This window comes from Ursus maritimus, unplaced genomic scaffold, assembly GCF_017311325.1.
Source record: "Ursus maritimus isolate PB19 unplaced genomic scaffold, ASM1731132v1 scaffold_24, whole genome shotgun sequence".
In the NCBI taxonomy this organism is placed as follows: domain Eukaryota; kingdom Metazoa; phylum Chordata; class Mammalia; order Carnivora; family Ursidae; genus Ursus; species Ursus maritimus.
Window position 1 is genome coordinate 4113996 of NW_024424897.1, and position 18425 is coordinate 4132420.

Genomic DNA, 18425 nt, shown 5'->3' on the forward strand with positions numbered 1-18425 from the left:
CACTTGTTAAAACCATACTTGCAAACCAGTGACATTAGTTCTGGGAACAGAGGCCCTCACAAGCTACAGCTTTTCCAGATGACAACAAAAAGGATTTAAAACCAGGATGATGAGGAACAGCGGTAAGGAGCCGGGAGCATTTCCTGGAGAATGGGTAGACGGGACATGATGACGACGTGCCGTTGTCCAAAATTCTGCAATATGGGACAAGAAGCTCAGTGCTGCTTGAGTCCCAGAGGACAACATGACACAAGCACTTCCAGAAACAGGTGGGAGGCTGATGATGACAGAGGCTCAGCATAAGCAGACACAATAGCCAGAGTAGCCAGAAAAGAACGGCGCTGGGCGGGAGGTGGCCTCCCTGGCACTGGGTGTGGGCCTTGATGCAGAGACCTCTATCTGTGTGGGGACAATGCAGAGGGGGAGGAAGGCCCTAAGTGTGATGCCCTGACTTGGACTGGATTCTCCTTCTGGTCCTTCTGCACCCGGGGGCTCTGCGATTTGGTGGGCCCAGTTCTCACCGCTCAGGCCGCCTCCGCGCCTGGAGCACAGCGAGACCACACACCAAGAGCCGATTTCCTCGTTAGAAGTGGGGCTGCTGGCAGCTCCTGTTACACAGCCCAGGTAGGGCACGCAGCGCGTGTATTTCATCACAATTCATGACCCCTGTGGGAAGATTCTGGTCTGGTCTGGGAAGACTTTTTTCTGCCACGGTGTCCAGCAGAGTGCCTTGCACAAAGCAGGAACTCAAAACCCAAGTTTTAGTCTAATTTTAGAAATTTTCTTCCAGCCGGAATCATAACACGACTTGTATAATGCCACTCACACTACACCAACAATTTCGTTTCAGTGCCAACCACACATCAGGAACGCCCGTGGAGCTCTGAAGCTACCCGTGCATGGGCTACCCCACAGGCCGATGACCCCAGAGATCTCAGCGACTGGTCCCCTACCCCCAAGCTCCCAAGCACTTCTAACCGAGGCTGGGCTTGAGGACCACTGGCTCATCCCATAAGGAAATGAAGACTTTTGTGAAGTAAACGCCAGCTAATGCAACGGTCCCCAATCTTTCCTGAAGAGGATCTATTTCTTTTCTACTCTCCTTAACACTGAAAGTGCCGAAAATCTTTCTTTCCTGGGTAGAAAGCTAGCAAAGAACCCTACTTTCTTTATTCTCTTGGGAGAATATTTAAGTAAAACACCACAAGTGAGGGGCACTTAAATGAATGTTCTTCGCGATATGAAAACAGCATCGGAGTGTGTATACATTTGTAATGAGAATAAATAGTTTTTTTTAACTTCTAAAGTTACCTCAAGTGCCCTCCATACCTGGACCAAGCAGCGGCGACCGACTCAGCTGGGCGCTGGCCTGGTGCGGCGGTGGCGTCTCGACCACGTCCGTGCTGCTGCTCGTGGTGGTGGTGGTGGTGGTGGCGGCGGCCGTGGTACTGCTCTGCACGCCTGGGTTGTTTCTATCCCACATGTTTACAGTTTTATTGTTGTAGTTGCTTGGGTCACCCCAAGCTGAGGTACCATCATCAATTTCCATTTTGCGTCGAATGGATGGTGGAGAAGGTTCCTCCCAGCCCGTGGCCTCACTGCTGTCCTTTTGTTTGACAGGGACTGGTCCCCCGATCCACCCAGTTCCTGTCTGTTTAACGGAAGCGGCTCCTCCCCAGTTACTCACATTGTTGTCTTGGGGTTTGCCCGCCCAGTTCTGTTGGGGGCCAGGTTTCAAAGACTCTCCCCAGTTTGTCCCTGGATTTACCTTTGCATTTGTGCCATTACCCCAGCCACTGGTCCCAGACCTGGTAGTATCATTCCAACCAGACCCTGACCGATTACTGTCAGCATCCCATCCGGAGCCATTTTTTTTCCCATCCCCCAAGTGTCCGAGGACAGAAGACGAATCTGCCCAATCTCCCCCTCCTGCACTCCAGGCTGGATTAGATTTTTGTCCGTCTCCCCAGTTTTGAGATTTGGGTTTCTGAGGCTCCCCCCAGGTGGGCGACTTGTCCTCCTGATTTACGGTCCCACTCCAAGCATGGCCACTCTTGGCGGCAGCAGCAGCATTATTAACAGCAGTAGAGCTTATCGAGTCCCCCCAAACCCCTGGGCCGTTTGGCGCTTTGTTGCTGCTGTCTCCCCAGCCTGTGTTTGCTGGCCCAGCAGCCGGCGGTGCGCTGGCCCACCCGGGCACTGAAGAGGTATTTGTACTGTTCGCGATGGACCCATCACTCTTCCCCCCTGAGTTTGAAGGCTGAGTAGCGGCACAGCCCCAGGCCTCTGTCCCATTGTCATTTTTTCTCTCAGACCTAGGGGACTCTTCAAATTCCCAGGCAGTGTTTTGCTTTACTGGAGTCTGTCCCCAACCAGTATTAGACAGAACTCTTGGGTCAAGATCGTTCCTTGGCAATTGGATGTGCCCTTGGTCTATCATCCCTTTATCTCGCCTTCGGCCTTCTGCCCCTTCCCTCCCAGAGCTTCCTTCATTGTGACTGCCAGAGCCATCGCTACTTCCTTCGCTTGCTGTCGTTCCGGAAGATGCAGCTTTGGCCCAAGAGTTCATGTGTTCACTGCCAGGCTGTATGGCAGGATTCTGGCTGCTAACACTCGCACTGTCCCACCCTGTTGATCCTTTCCCATTGATGTCACTGTTGGAATGCTGGTTTGGGGGCTTGCCCCACTCCCCATTCACACCGTTAGAGGTGCTCCGGCTGGGGTGGCCCCAAGCCCCTGAATGGATATGACTAACGCTGCTGTTGTTGCCACTGCCCCGTCCCCAGGCGAGGAGTCCAGGACCAGCAGGGGGACCGGAGTCCCAGGCGTTTCCTCCACTTCCTTCCTTCTGCACAGCACTGCTGGATCCATTTTGTTTAGCACTCAATGCTGAGTTCACAGTGTCTCCATTCCCCTGATTGAACCCAGAATTGCTACTTCCTGTGGCAGGGTTACCTGGGGACAGTCCCCACACAGAACTGCTGATTCCTTCGCCACCACTCCCACTGACTTGAGAAACGGATGATCCGTTAGCACCAGGAAGGCCTTGCAGGTGGGGCGGGATGATGGCCCCCATACCAACAGCCATGCCCCAGTTTGGCAGTCCGTTTGTCTGCATTGCATTGACAGGGTTTGGTGAAGAGTTCATGGGGTTAGTGTTATTTGGTCCATCAGTGTTAAGGTTCTGAGGTTGTACGCTGAAAGACACATTCTGAGAAGTGGACGTTTGTGGTTCTGTGCTCTCTTGCGGCAGCAAGTTTCCCCAAGCACCTAAAGTGCCTGTTGGGTTCCCGTTCTGGTTGCCCGTATTTTGACCTATGGCACTGACCGGACTGCAAATACTGGAAGGGTTGCCTGTCGCCACAGTTCCTTCATGTCCAAGTACAGGCCAGGCAGCTGGGTTGGCATTAGGGTTAAGGTTAAGATTAATGCCGGCATTGGAGTTGGAAGCACCCCAGCAATTCTGACTTCTCCCATCTCCGATCATGTTGTCCATTTTTCCATCCCCACCACTGAGAGAGCAGTGAGCTGGGCCGGAGCTGGAGCCTGTGGCTACGCCCCACACTCTGGCTCCATTTCCATTACCGTTGGCGCCCCCTGCTCCAAGGGCACTCTGATTAGAAGGGCTTTGGACGAGTGCACCGTTGGTGCCATTATTGCCATTCGTCTTCTTGGTATGTCCAGTGAAGGTGCCCTGGGCACTCCCTGTAGCCATGCTACTGTTCTCTGAGCCACAGTTGGAGGCAGAGTCAGTGTCTGTAGTACATTCTGAGGCAGATTCAGTCTCTGCTCCTGTGATGGAAGGCCACGCCTCCTTGTCAGTCCTGTCTATTATCACTTTATCCCAGCTGCTGCTGGCTTCACCTCTGTACGTGGGCTGCTGTCCCCAGTGGGAACTTTCATAGTGATCTGCCAATCCACCGTGACTGAGATCTGAAAAACACCAAACACATTCAGAATTAGATCTTCCTCCCATGTGTCAATGAATCCACTGTGAACTAGGCTTTGGGGGAAGCTCCTTATTTCCAGTTTCAATGTTGAATGACAAATGCTAAAAAATGACTTAAGAAAAAAGTTACCTGTCTTCGTGGTAAGTTCCCGTTTAAAAAAGAGCTCATGTTTCTAAAATGATATTAATCCTTACCACTACCCCATACCAGTACTCCTCCTGAGGAGACTCACAGTGCACAGGAGCACAGGAGCGTCTCTGGAAGCATCTGCAGGGAAGGAAGCTGCGTAACTGGATCGTAGCAGGTGGGACATTTATGTTACCATGCCACACGTGAACATACTCGGACTGTGGTGATGACACGTTCACGTGGGTTCTCGAATACAGTCTGTAGTTCTCCTCAAGACCTCCAACTGGAGGGACAGTACAATACAGAGGCCACACGGCTCATTTAGTAGAAAACAACTGTAAATACAGTGCAGAACCATATAACAGAGCCAATATTTTGGGGGTGAGGGACAGAGGGAGGAAAGAGGCATTAGAAAATGCTCTCATCTTATGTTATGAAGAGTATAGAGGGTTAGAAACAGTTCATTACATTTATATTACTTATCTGTTACCACCAGCAATTACGGTTTGCCATTATTAAACACAAATAAGAACTCTCTGAGGACTTTCTCCCCTTGCTCTCCATCTCCTTGAAACAGTCTTTGCACTGGAGACCCCAGAATAACGTGATGCCCTATCTTCCATTCTAGCATTCATTTCATTTCCCCCTTAGGATCCTTTTAAAGAATCCAGTATTTGCCATCTGCATTTTATTTCCTAGGATTTCTAGTTATTTGACTATTTCTAACATTGCAATCCAACTTATACTCCAACGAATTTTCCAGCAGACTCTATCTGAAGTACGGATCACTCAAAACTAAGTAAAAGTAATATAAAGAAATTAATTTAATCAATGCATACAAGAAACTCACACAGCTTAGACATCCTTGACTTCTTCAAACAGTATAATGTACAGTTATCTGCAATAAAGTATTTCTTCTCTTTTCGAATCTTTTCTTCACTATGTTTTTCAAAACTTTTTAAAAAATTTTATTTATTTATTTATTTGACAGAGAGAGAGAGGGCACAAGCAGGGGGAGCTGCAGGCAGAGGGAGAGGGAGGAAGCAGGCTCCCCACTGAGCAGGGAGCTGGACGCGGGGCTCGATCCCAGGACCCTGGGAGTACGACCTGAGCCGAAAGCAGTTGCTTAACCAACTGAGCCACCCAGGTGCCCCATGTTTTCTTCAAATTTTTAATGAGAAAAATTTACTCCCAGGAAGTAAGAGTGGGTTTCCTCAGAAAACCTCTTTGAGTTTAATGGAGCACGAAGAAAAACAGGGGAAGTGTGTAAAGAATGATCACTATTCGCTATAAAGAACATCCTAGAGACAACTTCAGCCTTAAAAAAATAAAAGATTTTATTGTCTGATTTAAAAGGGATGTAATGACTTCAGAATTTTGCTCTTGGTGCGCAGCAAAGGAAACCACCAATAAGACGAAAAGGCAAGCTACTTAATGAGAGAAAATACTTGCAAATGATGCATCTGACAAGGGGTTAATATTCAAAATATATGCAGAGCTGGTAAACTCAACACCAAGAAACCCAAATAATCAGATTAAAAATGGGCAGAGGAGGGGTGCTTGGGTGGCTCAATTGATTAAGTGTCAACTCTTGGTTTCAGCTCAGGTCATGATCTCAGAGTTGTGAGATCCAAGCCCTGGGTCAGGCGCGTGTTCAGCGTGGAGGCTGCTTGAGATTTTCTCTTCCTCTCCCTCTGCCCCTCCCACCACGTGTGTGCACGCCCTCTCTCTAACTCTCTCTCAAATAAAATAATGAGGTAAAATCTTTGAAAAAAACACGGGCAGAGAACTTGAACAGACATTTTCCAAAGAAGATACACAGATGGCCAACAGATACATGAGAGGATGCTCAACATTACTTATCATCAGGGAAATGCAAGTCAAAACCACAGTAAGACAACACCTTATACCAATCAAAAAGACAAGAAACAACAAATGTTGATGAGAATGTGGAGAAAAGGGAATCTGCATACACGGTTGGGTCAGAATGCAAACTGGTGTGGCCACTCTGGAAAACAGTATGGAGGTTCCTCAAAAAACTAAAAACAGAAGTACCACATAATCCAATAATTCCACTTCTGGGTATTTACCCTAAGAAAACAAAAACACTAATTCAAAAAGGCAGACGAACCCCTATGTTTACTACAGCATTATTCATGATAGCTAAAATATGTAAGCCTCCAAGTGTCCATCAACAGATGAATGGATAAAGATGTGGTATATATACACACACGTACATACATAATGGAATATCTAGTACTCAGCCATAAGAAAGGATTGAGATCTTGGGGCACCTGGGTGGCTCAGTCGGTTTAGCATCTGCCTTCGGCTCAGGTCACGATCCCAGGATGCTGGGATTGAGCCTAACATCGGACTCCCTGCTTAAGTGGGGAGTCTGCTTCTCCCTCTGCCCCTCCCCCTGCTCGTGCTCTCTTTCCCTCTCACTCTCTGAAATAAATAAATAAAATCTTAAAAAACAAAGGAAGGAGGGAGGGAAGGAGGGAGGGAGGGAGGGAGGGAAGAAGGAAGGAAGGAAAGAAGGAAAGAAGGAAGGATGGAAGGAAGAAAGGAAGGGACGGAGGGAGGGAGGGATCCTGCCATTCTTAGAAACACGGATGGACCTAGAAGGTCTTACACTAAATGAAATAAGTAGCTAAATGAATCAGAGACAGATTTCAAAGACAGATAACATGATTCCACTTACATATGAAACCTATAAAGCAAATGAACAACCAACAACAACAAAGACAGTAACAGACTCATAAATACAGAGGATAAACTGGTGGCTGCCAGAGGGGAGGGGGGTTAGGGGACGATGAAATCAGTGAAGGGGATTAAGAGGTCTGAATGAAGTAAGACACAGGGATGAAAAGTACAGCATTAAAAGACATTAATTATGCTCTCGGTGAATCTGAAGTAGGTAATTCCCAGGAAAACTACAAAGGAAAAACAAAGCCAGGCAACAGAAAACTTTAGGACCTAAATTACTATGAAACTAAATTTTTTATTGCCAAATACGAGGGGCTGGTTCTGCAACTCTGGTTTATGGCAATTTCCCCCACTGGTTTTGCATGTGCTACAAAAACTGGCTTTCGTAACAACTAATTTAAAGAGAAAAATGAGCCACTCATCATTTAATGCAAAAAATAAGACCAAGTTAAAAAAAAACAAAAACAGATTATTGCTTATTATCAGCAAATCTCCCATAGTTCACTCTCCCAACAGTCTCGCTTCCCTCAGGGACAGGATACACCAGGACCAGGACAGGACTCACTGCAAGCCACACCCAGATGGCAGGAGGTAACCAACCTGGCTTACCAATGCATTCCTTCCAATACCTGGAGTACGTTTTGAACACATAATATTATTTTTTCTATTCCATAATAGGTCATAGTGCAGAAGAATCAGCTCTCTCTTAATGGTCTTGAGGGTTTGCGTGGAATGCCTTTTGTCTACTGCTCAGCCCCCAATCTGCCAGACTCACACTCAGTTATGCATCAGGTTTGAAAAACGTGTTTGCATCCTTGGATAAGAAGAATAGCATCACAAGCCAGTGGAGAAAGGAAGGACCAGCTAATAAATGCTGTTGGGACACATGGCTAGTCATATGGAAAAAATAAGATCCCTGCCTCCTATCATGCAGAGAAATCAGCTCTAGGTGGATTAAAGACCAAGTTACAAAAAGCAAAACTTTTTAAAGCTCAATAAGGAAATACAAGAGGCCATCTCTATGACCTGGGATACTCCTCTTTCTAAAGAGTTGATATATTTGACTCTGTTAATGTTAAAAAAAAACTGTGTAACAGCAGATATCATATAAAGGAAGCTAAAAAAACAAGCCACAGGAAGGAGAGAGAACAGAATAAAGAATCCCTAAAACTCAGTAAGAAAAAGACCAACAACCCAACAAAGGCAGGAAAACGACAGGAAGAGGCAATCCAGAGAAGAGGCCCTCGACAGCTGCTAACACGTGAAATAATAACCGATCTCATCAGTAATCAAGAAATGCACTTGAACACTGCGAGATGTCTTTTCACACGGAAACATGAGGACTGTGATTCCTTTCTGGGGAGATGAAAATGCGACCAAGCAACATCCATATCCTTTTTAAAACAGAGATCTGAAGCAAATACGGCAAAAGATCACATTACATCTGTATTGTGGATACATTATTTTTTGTGTACTTTCTTCTATTTCAAAAAAATTGAAAAAAATTAAATGCTTAATTGTGATATCAAATGAAGTGACATAAAGGGAATCCCAAAAGGTACTTGAGCTAAGCATCCGGTGCTACTAGACATAGGGACGGAACGAAGAGACGCGGTCAAACCCGTATTGTGAGAAATCTGTGTGAACCCGATGCGTGCAAGGAGACTCGGTGTGATTAAAATGCCAGCCTGGCCACTGAATAAAGTCTGATTCTGAAGGTGAGTCCTGGAGCACAGTTTTACAGCCACCGCGCCTGCTACACGGCAGGCGACCAGTCCCGGATTCCTGGACAAACCAAAGAATGTATGTATAGGACCAAAGCTGAGGGCCAGCTAAAGGCGCTCGCTCTCTGAAAACACCATGTCCCTTCTCCACTCCACAAAGACGAGGACGGACTATATAATCCCTAAGGTCCTCAGCCCCAAACCGGATGTACACTCCACGGTAACAGGAGAATCATACGCGAAAGTACTAAGGCACATATCTGGCATATTCAGTCTCAACCCCAGTATCAAAGCAAAGATTTATTTTATTGTGTTAAAACACTCATTTCCCGGGGATGTACTGTATGGTGACTAACATAATATAATAAAAAATCTTTTAAAAAAATAAATAAATAAATAAAATACCCAGTAAAAAAAATAAATAAATAAAAATAAAACACTCATTTCCCATCCTAGCCCTTCTTGAGTACACAGTTCAGTGGCTTTAAGTACATTCATGCTGCACAAGCATCAGTGCTATCCATCATCCCAACCTGAAGTGTAACCTATCACACAGGAAGTCCTCTCGCCCCTCCCCCAGGCTCTGGTAACCACTGTGACCCTGACTATTCCATGTCCTTCCCATAAACAGAATCATACAGTATTTGTCCTTTTCTGTCTGGCTTATTTCTCTCAGCAACATGTTCGCAAGGCCCATCCACATTGTAGCAGGTGTCAGCACCCCTTCCTCCTTTTTAAGGCTGAATAATATTCCACTGTATGCACACACCACCCCGTGTTTACCCACTCATCCATCCATGGACATTGTGGGTGGCTTCCACCTTTTGGCTGTTGTGAATAAAGCTGCTATAAACGGGAGTATACAAGTATCTGTTCCAGGCCTCGCTTTCAGTTCTTTTGAGTGCATCCCCAGAAGTGGGACAGCTGGATCACACAGTAAGTCTAGGTTTAATTTTCTGAGGAACTGCCACACTGTCTTCCAGCGTGGCCGCACCAGGGTAAATACTCCTACCAGCAGGACACAAGGACTCCGTTTGCTCCACACATTTGACCACACCTAACTTCTGTTTGAACAGCAGCCATCCTGATGGCTGTGAAGTGGTATCTCACTGGGATTTGGATTTGCATCTCCCTAATAACTAGTAATGTTGAGCTTCTTTTCACATGTAAAGCAAAGATATTTTAATAATCAAACTGTTTAATTTCTTCTGTTTGAAATTAACAGAGTCAAAGACAAAGAACTATATTGTCTGGAAATAAAAAACTATAAAACCCAATGAGTTTTCAATAAACATTGTAGAACGATTTCAACGTATGCCATCCTGCTACTCAGATGATTCTGTTTTGGAACTTTCTATAAATATTTGTAATCAAAATCTGAAACTGTAAATAAGAAATATGAATACAGGGCCTCCTGGGTGGCTCAGTCGTTAAGTATCTGCCTTCGGCTCAGGGCGTGATCCCGGTGTTCTGGGATTGAGCCCCGTATCAGGCTCCTCCGCTGGGAGCCTGCTTCTTCCTCTCCCACTCCCCCTGCTTGTGTTCCCTCTCTCGCTGGCTGTCTCTATCTCTGTCAAATTAACAAATAAAAGCTTAAAAAAAAAAGAAAAAGAAAGAAATATGAATACAAAAATGAGCTGAAACATTAAATTTTTTCAAAACATGCATTTTTTTAAGATTTATTTATTTATTTATTGGGGTAGGGAGGGGCAGATGGAGAGAGAGAGAGAGAGAATCACAAGCACATTCTCCATTGAGCGTAGAGCCTGACACACGGGGCTCAGTCCCAGGACCCTGAGATCATAGCGTGAGCCAAAACCAAGAGCCAGACACTTAACCGACTGAGCCACTCAGGTGCCCCCAAAACACTTAATTTTAGACACTATGAAATGATAAAATTCAGGGCAATGTTGTTGTTTAAGAGAAAAATAAATAAATCCAGATCTTTACATTCGAAGCTACACAAAATTTTGTAAGAAAAAGCATTTATAAACTTCTCTATGAGGTAGTAAGAGGCTAATGCTGATAAATCCTTGAACTCTGTACTTTCACAGATCGTTCTTTCCCTTTAGATCTTTACAAGAGCAGCGAAGGGCCAAGGACCAAAGGCTAATACTGGAATTAAGGAGATAATCATGCGAGGAAGATAATTTTTTTCATTTACATTAATTTAAAAATCTCAAATTTCGGAAAAACACCAGTCATTAGAATAAGAAACAGTAACAACACTAAGGCGCATCTATGACATCAGAGCTGCCAGCGCAGCGGGGACTGTTTCTAACAGTATGTCCACCCTCTCAAGAAATCATCACCGCAATGAGAACGCCCCGTTGCTGTTCATCCTTCCCAGGGTTTGAGATAAAGAGCTCCAGAAGAGAGGGGCGCCTGGGTGGTTCAGTGGTTAAGCGTCTGCCTTCGGCTCAGGGCGTGATCCCGGAGTCCTGGGATTGAGTCCCACATTGGGCTCCCTGCTCCACTGGGAGCCTGCTTCTTCCTCTCCCACTCCCCCTGCTGGTGTTCCCTCTCTCGCTGGCTGTCTCTATCTCTGTCGAATAAATAAATAAAATCTCAAAAAAAAAAAAAAAAAAAAAAAAAAAAAGCTCCAGAAGAGCAGAGCAGGATCAACGCCAATGCGGCAGTATGGGAAGGAGGGAAGGATCAAGTCATGCCTGTGAGTTCACATACTGAGTATCTCTAGAATCTTCCATTTAAAAATGAGAAACAGAGGGGCGACTGGCCGGCTCAGTCGGAAGGGTATGTGACTCCTGATCTCAGGGCTGTGAGTTTGAGCCCCATGCTGGGTGCAGAGATTACTTAAAATGAATAAATTAAAGTTTAAAAAAAAAAGAGAGAAACAAAACCTCCCTGTGAACACCCCCTATTCAAGCTCCCTCGTCTCCTGACTGGATTATTAAAGCAGCTCTCCTCAGCCCCACCCCTGCTCTCCAGGGTGCTCTAACCAAGTACTCTTTCCAAACGGACACCCAGCAGACCGCAATGCTTACTTGAACACTTCCAAGGCTTCTTCACGTAAACACCAGGTCTTTAAGCAGCCCAGTAGGCTTCAGTCTCTCTTGGGACCTCACTTCTCATCATTCTTTCCCTTGTTCAGTGCTCCAGCCAGTTCCTCAAGGCACCATCTGCACTCCGCTACCCCAACAGGGCCTCAGAGGAGGCTGACCCTGATCTGGACTCGATGTCTACTCTTCTCTCTTATCTCAACTTGGCGGACACTTCATCTGAGAAGCTGTCTTCCCCCTGCTAGGGCCCTTGGACACATTCATCCTAAAAGTCTCCCTCTCCTTTTAATTTGTTTAGACCAGGGGTTGGCAAACATTTTCTGTAAAGGGCCAGATAGTAAATATTTTAGGCTTTGTGGGCCAGATGGTCTCTGAAACAACTACTCAATCCTGTCACTGTCGGGCAAAAGCCACCGCAGAGAATACACAAATGAATGACTATGGCTGTGTCCCAACAAAACTTTATTCACAAAAGCAGGTGGCAGGCTAGATCTGGCTTGCCGGCCATGGCTTGCCAAGCCCTGATTTAGATGGTAACTATTACGGAGTGCCTCCTACGCGCGGGCATCGTGCTGGGGACACAGCGCCGGACAAGACAGACAAGTTCCTTCTCTCCTGGAGCCCGCATCTTGGTGTGCGTTATCCATCCGTGTGACAGTGTGTCTCTCCCTCTAGGCTGTAAACTCTGACAAGGCAAGGACTGTCCATTTTTTTTTCTCCAGTGTTCAGCAGAGCAGCTGACACATAATCAGCAGTGAAAAAGTTTAGATAAAGTCTACATTTAGTCAAAGTTATAACCGACACTACAGATCTACAAGGGAAACACAATTTTCTTCTAAGGTAAGTCCTAGAACCAGAGAAGTCAATCGGAGCAACGACATTTTACTTAAAACAAAGCAAATGGCTGAGCGGTCGTGTGCCTCGCCAGCTCCACCTGTGCGGTCTCTTCCGGGTTCCTGGACAAGCTGCAGGCTCCGGCGACCTCGCGGCCTGGCACGTCTCCTGTCCCCACACTGGTTTCATCTGCTGATGACATTTACCGTCTGCCCTGCCATTACTGGGCACACCACTATGCCTTCCTCCTCCTTTCCTATCTCAACTGTTCTTCTGTTTCTTACTTCTTCGGTTCTTCAACAACATCAAAATAAACTAGATCTCTAAAAATTAACTCAGGGGCACTATGTGGAAACAGAAAGTACATAAAAAGTAAATAAAAAGTAAACAAGATATTCTCGTGTTTAATCTACCATTTAAAAGCTCTCTTTCTAAGGGCACGTTCTAGATATTTCTCTGAAAATTATGAATGAAAAAAAAATTAAAAAGCCAGGGACTATACGTCACGCTGAGCTATTAGTCTACCATCAGAAACAAGTCCGAAGTAGTGCACCTTACCATTCTTCCTTCTGTTTGCGGAAGTGGGCATCAACAAACACAGACAGGGGCACCTGGCTGGCTTGGTGGGAAGAGCGTATGACTCTTAACCTTTGGGTTGTGACTTTGGGCCCCACACTGGGCGTACAGATTACTAAAAAAATAAAATAAAATAAATATATAGACAATTTCACCGCTATCAAGGGCATTATTTGGGACAACTGGTGAAATTTAAATGTATTAAATTTAGATATTATAGATAACAGGATTATACCAAAGTTAAATTTCCTAAATAACCACACTACAACTGTACATCTTTGTCTACAGAGGATATTTAAGGGTTATGATACCTGCAATTTACTTTCAAATGCTGCTCCAACGAAACAAACGAGTGAACATAACTGTGGGAGGAGACCCATGCAGGATGACCGACAGAAAGCCCACATTATAACAGCAAAGATTAGTGAAGCATCCCTCTTGTATTTCTTATGTTAAAAATAAACAAAAGTTCTCATTTTCTACATATTAGCAAGTCTGAAACACCCAGCCCCTTGTCAAAGATACCGGAATTATCTTTTTTTTTTTTTTTAAGATTTTATTGATTTCTCTCTCAGAGACAGAGTGAGAGAGAGAGCACACAAGCAGGGGAAGCAGCAGGCAGAGGGAGAAGCAGGCTCCCCACTGAGCAGGGAGCCTGATGCAGGACTCGATCCCAGGACCCCGGGATCATGACCTGAGCCGAAGGCAGATGCTTCACTGACTGAGCCACCCAGGCGCCCTGATAACTGAGATATCTTTGACAGAATGCCAATTACTTTGCCAGGAGATAGCCAGAAATCTGTATGGTACCGAAGATGTTTGCCTTTAGTCCCCATTTCCCCACATAATAGCACTGCTAAGATTGCCCAGTTTAGGGCAGTCAGGTCTACGAAAACATAACTGAGCCCACATGAGCTGCCCCTGGCACACAACACAGAGGGCAAGAAGGAACGACTTCGGCCCTCAGACAGTCCTTCCTGCAGGTGAGACCATACCCCCGCCCTCACCCCAGGGACCGCACCACGCATATGTATGACACCCGGGACCCAGGACTGGAAGACCAGTAGAAGATATATGCATCAGGCTGTAGAATTAATATTAAAATCAGAACACTGGAATTCCTTCCTTACTTTTTACATTAAAAAATAAAAATAAGTGCTAATTTTTCTCTATTCCCTACTCTGGTGGCAGTAGTTGAGGTTAAGATGGTAATGATAATCTAATCTGAAGGCCTTGCTGTGGGAGGGAGGAGATGGAGTGGTATTTAGGTGGCAGAATTCATAGGACCTGGTGAATGACTGGACACGTGGGGAGCAGCAGAGGGTTCATGTCCAGATCTGGGGTTTGGGCCCTGAGAGGATGGCAGTGCCAACCACTAAGACTGGGAGTACTGGAGTTAAGAGTACTTCCGGGAAGGGAGGGATGGGGAAGGGAGAGGATGGGTGCACACTCGGCCATGTGAGTCTGCGGTGATTGCAAGACATTCAAGCAGATCTGTCCCAAGGTCCTGGGAGAAATAAGCCAGGAGCTCCATGTGGGTGTTTCAGCTCATTAGCATAGGGTGTGCCCCGTCCCCTCTGGTCTCTGTGTGGACTAGCCCAACACTGCAGGTGCTTTATCTAGTTCCTTAAAAGGCCATCACTGCCACTCCTGTCTCCTCTTCAGGCCTGCCACCTTCCTCAACAGCCCGGTCAAGTGGGAGCTGTATCCAACAGGCGCTGAGAAATTTAGGCACTGTCACTGAGCAGTACCCATTTCCTCAAATGCAAGAACATGTCTGCAAGTGATGCGTGCCAAGAGACAAGTGCTTGGAACTCAGAGGTGAGTGGAACATTCTGGAACTAGGGATGAGCAGTGGGAAGGGGCAAAAAAGGAGCGAGAAGACTAGGGGAGAAGAGCAAAAGGACGGGAGAGATGAAAGCAGACAAATGTCTCAGAAAAGCGACTCTGAAGAGCGTTCTGCTGAACGACACGTGGCCCTGTGCTCTGGCACGGGGGCAACAAAGGGGAGGTGACATTGCTACCATGGGGGTCTCAAGAGGCTCGGTCCTCACCGCTGCATGGAAATGTCTAAGTCCACTTTGGAATGAGGGCTTTTGTCCTCAAGACCACAAAGACCGGCGATCCTTAAACGTGGAACTCTTTGGAGGGGCTGAAAATGAGGCTAACAAGGCAATTTGCTACTCATTTATCAACGGTCCATTACTTACTATGTAAGCCGCTAAAACTAGTTTTCTACTTAAATGTTTTCAGTTGTAACGAAAGCAGTAGATAAGGAAAAAATTGAAAGAGAATTACTAGGATGCTTTTCACTGTGATTAAACTCTCAGACCTCCAAAATCATGTAAGTATTTACTTAAGAAAAGTACTTTTGAGGCACTATTTAAATACATAGAAGCCAAAAAGCTAAGGATGAATAATAAAACTTCTTCTATGCTGTGGTGCTACACTTCTTCTTTTTGGCCCTACTCCTTGGTGTTTCCAGTTCTGATACGTTCTCAGTGCCCCAGGAAAGCTCTTTGCAAAGAGAACCCCGGGCCACAATTGAGACAGGCATGACACACACAGGCTCCGTTCTGTGCCTTAGTTTTTCCTCAGTCCCCTTCTTGTTTTGTCATTTATTTTTCCTGCTCAAGACGTTTGACAATGAGAAACAATTGTGTCCTATTACTCTAATAGTTTAAAAAAAGATAGTTTGAGGGGCATCTCGGTGGCTCAGTCAGTTAAGCATCTGCCTTTGGCTTGGGTCGTGATCCCGGGGTCCTAGGGTGGAGTCACACGTCGGACTCCCTGCTCAGCGGGGAGCCTGCTTCTCCCTCCCTCGACCCCTCCCCCTGCTTGTACTCTCTCTCTCAAATAAATAAATAAATAAAATCTTTAAAAAATAATTGTTTGAACATAAAAATGTATTTAAGAGCTTGAAAGGACTCAAAAGCTAAGGCAAAATGTTATGATTTTAATGGAATGGTTATGGTTTTCAACTACAGACTCAAGTGGATTTAAAAATACCACTCACGGGGCTCTTGGGTGGCTCAGATGATTAAGCGTCTGCCTTGCGGCTCAGGTCATGATCCCAGGGTCCTGGGAGTCCTGGGATCGAGCCCTACATAGGGCTCCTGGCTCAGCAGGGAGTCTGCTTCTCCCTCTCCCTCTGCCTCTCCCCCTGCTCATGCTCTCTCTCTCTATCTGTCTCAAATAAATAAATAAAATCCTTAAAAAGAAATTGTTAAAAAAATAAGTAAATAAAATACCACTCACCAGTCTTCTCAGCGCAGTGGTAAAAACACCGCAAGCAACAAAACGCAAACAATGGGGCTGATATTGCCAGCACACGGAGGTGTTAACCCTAGAGCCACTTTGGAAAATTAGGCTGCATCCACTCCCCACTGTCTGCTCCCCACTCAGACTCCTTTCAAGTCTTCTGTGGCTCTCTGAGGAGCACGGTTTGAGCAGCTCTGCTCCGGGGAATCCCTAAATGTCTCTCCCCCTTCTCCTCCTCACTGCTGTCACTTCCAGCACCACCGTCACCACCGTCACCTCCAGCACCTTCATCACCAGCACTATCACCTCCAGCACCTTCATCACCAGCACTGTCACCTCCAGCACCTTCATCACCAGCACTGTCACCTCCAGCACCTTCATCACCAGCACTGTCACCTCCAGCACCTTCATCACCAGCACTGTCACCTCCAGCACCTTCATCACCAGCACTGTCACCTCCAGCACCTTCATTACTAGCACTGTCACCTCCAGCACCGCCAGCACCGTCACCTCCAGCACCTTCATCACCAGCACTGTCACCTCCTGCACCACCAGCACCGTCACCTCCAGCACCTTCATCACTAGCACTGTCATCTCCTGCACCACCAGCACCACCAGTACCGTCACCTCCAGCACCTTCATCACCAGCACTGTCACCTCCTGCACCACCAGCACCGTCACCTCCAGCACCTTCATCACTAGCACTGTCATCTCCTGCACCACCTTTGCCACCGCCACCTACCATCATCACAACATATTCTGATGTGAGAATTTATTCCAAAAATGACAATTTAAAAGACCACTATTCTCATGTTTAAGGCACACCATTCTTCCTGAGAGAACTTTATGACTTCGACAATATTTGAATAACACACTTTGCATAAACCAAAGTCTCTTGACTGTGTTATCAATTCACCAATCTATGTTTTAGTCCTAGTCTAAAAAAGAGAACTATGGGGAAAAATTTTTGTGAAATGACTGACTTGTAGGAGCAAGCATTTTGAAATGAATGAAAACTCTGAAATAAACCAAGATGGAATTCTCTTATAGGTATTCTAGACTCTCCTGTACAGCCCAGGAGCTCTGAAAGGCTAAAATCCATACCTGTAATATGCAACAAGTCTGACAGAGTTTATAAATAGGGGTTGTCATATCCATAAGGCATCACATAACACTTTGAAATTCTGACGTATCTCCACCCACACTGAATTAACCAAACCTTAACAAATTATGTCCATTTTACAGATGGGGAAACAGAGGCTCAGAGAGGTCAGACTTGGAAAAGATGGTAGAACTAATAAGCAGTAAGGACTGAACTAAAAGCTCCTTCTGCTCCACTATCAAAATAATTCCCCCTAAAAAGAACCTTAAAAAGAAAAAAGTAATGAAGTTTGTGTATTATGTTAAGTTCTCTTTTCTTCTGCTGTTTAAATGGCCTACACATTCTAAAAATAGATATCTCTATAAAAATCTAAGTAACATAACTGTCTTAAGTGATTAATTTAAAAAGGATTACACAATAGCATGATTTAAAGAGAAAAGCTTTCTTTTTTTTTTTTAAGTTCCAAAATGTTACCATATAAAGATAAAATTTTCAAGGAAAAGTATTTAACGAAGAGATTCCAGAAGCTAGAGTAAGCAAAATTTTAATGAGGTATCAAATTCATCAGATAGGGAAGTGTGGACAAGATTTACTCAGAGTGTGCAGAATGCTTAATTAGTACTAACACCGACAAGAGCACAGAGTTCATTCTTCATGACCACAGTCCCTGGAACTGGCAAGACAAACAGTAAACCATACATTATACAAAGCAATTCCAAATGCTTTCCCCTAGTTGAAAATATGTTTCCTAATGCTTACTGATAACACAAGTTCCCTGACACTTGTCTTTCAAGGAGCAGGATAAATGTTAACAACTCTTTTCAGCTTTTGAGAGGCAAAGATGCCTCCCCTTCCACTGCATTTACTGCGTGCGGAGAAAGCTCTTTGAATTCAGAATTCCACCGCCGGACAGACTCTAAACATTTCATCTGTCAACTTCCACAAATACACGGAATTATGAAACACAGACCGCAGTAAAGGGTTTACTGGAAACAATACTCGAAGAGTGCACAAGACTCCGCTTTCGGGCCTGTGTTTTCTGCAAAGCAGCAGTGGGACGGGCTTGCTCCCTCCAGGTTAAGAACCTATTAGCACGGCGACAAAACGGGGGGGGGGGGGG

General features: G+C 45.6%; 1 protein-coding gene across 1 annotated transcript in view; it reads right to left on the minus strand.

Annotated features, from left to right (window-relative positions):
- The window catches only part of TNRC6C (trinucleotide repeat containing adaptor 6C), a 99803-nt gene that overhangs the window by 52579 nt on the left and 28799 nt on the right, over positions 1–18425 (minus strand). The window contains exon 4 of the mRNA XM_008693809.2: positions 1330–3933. Coding sequence (XP_008692031.2) covers positions 1330–3933 — 2604 coding nt within the window. The remainder of the gene's footprint in view (positions 1–1329; positions 3934–18425) is intronic.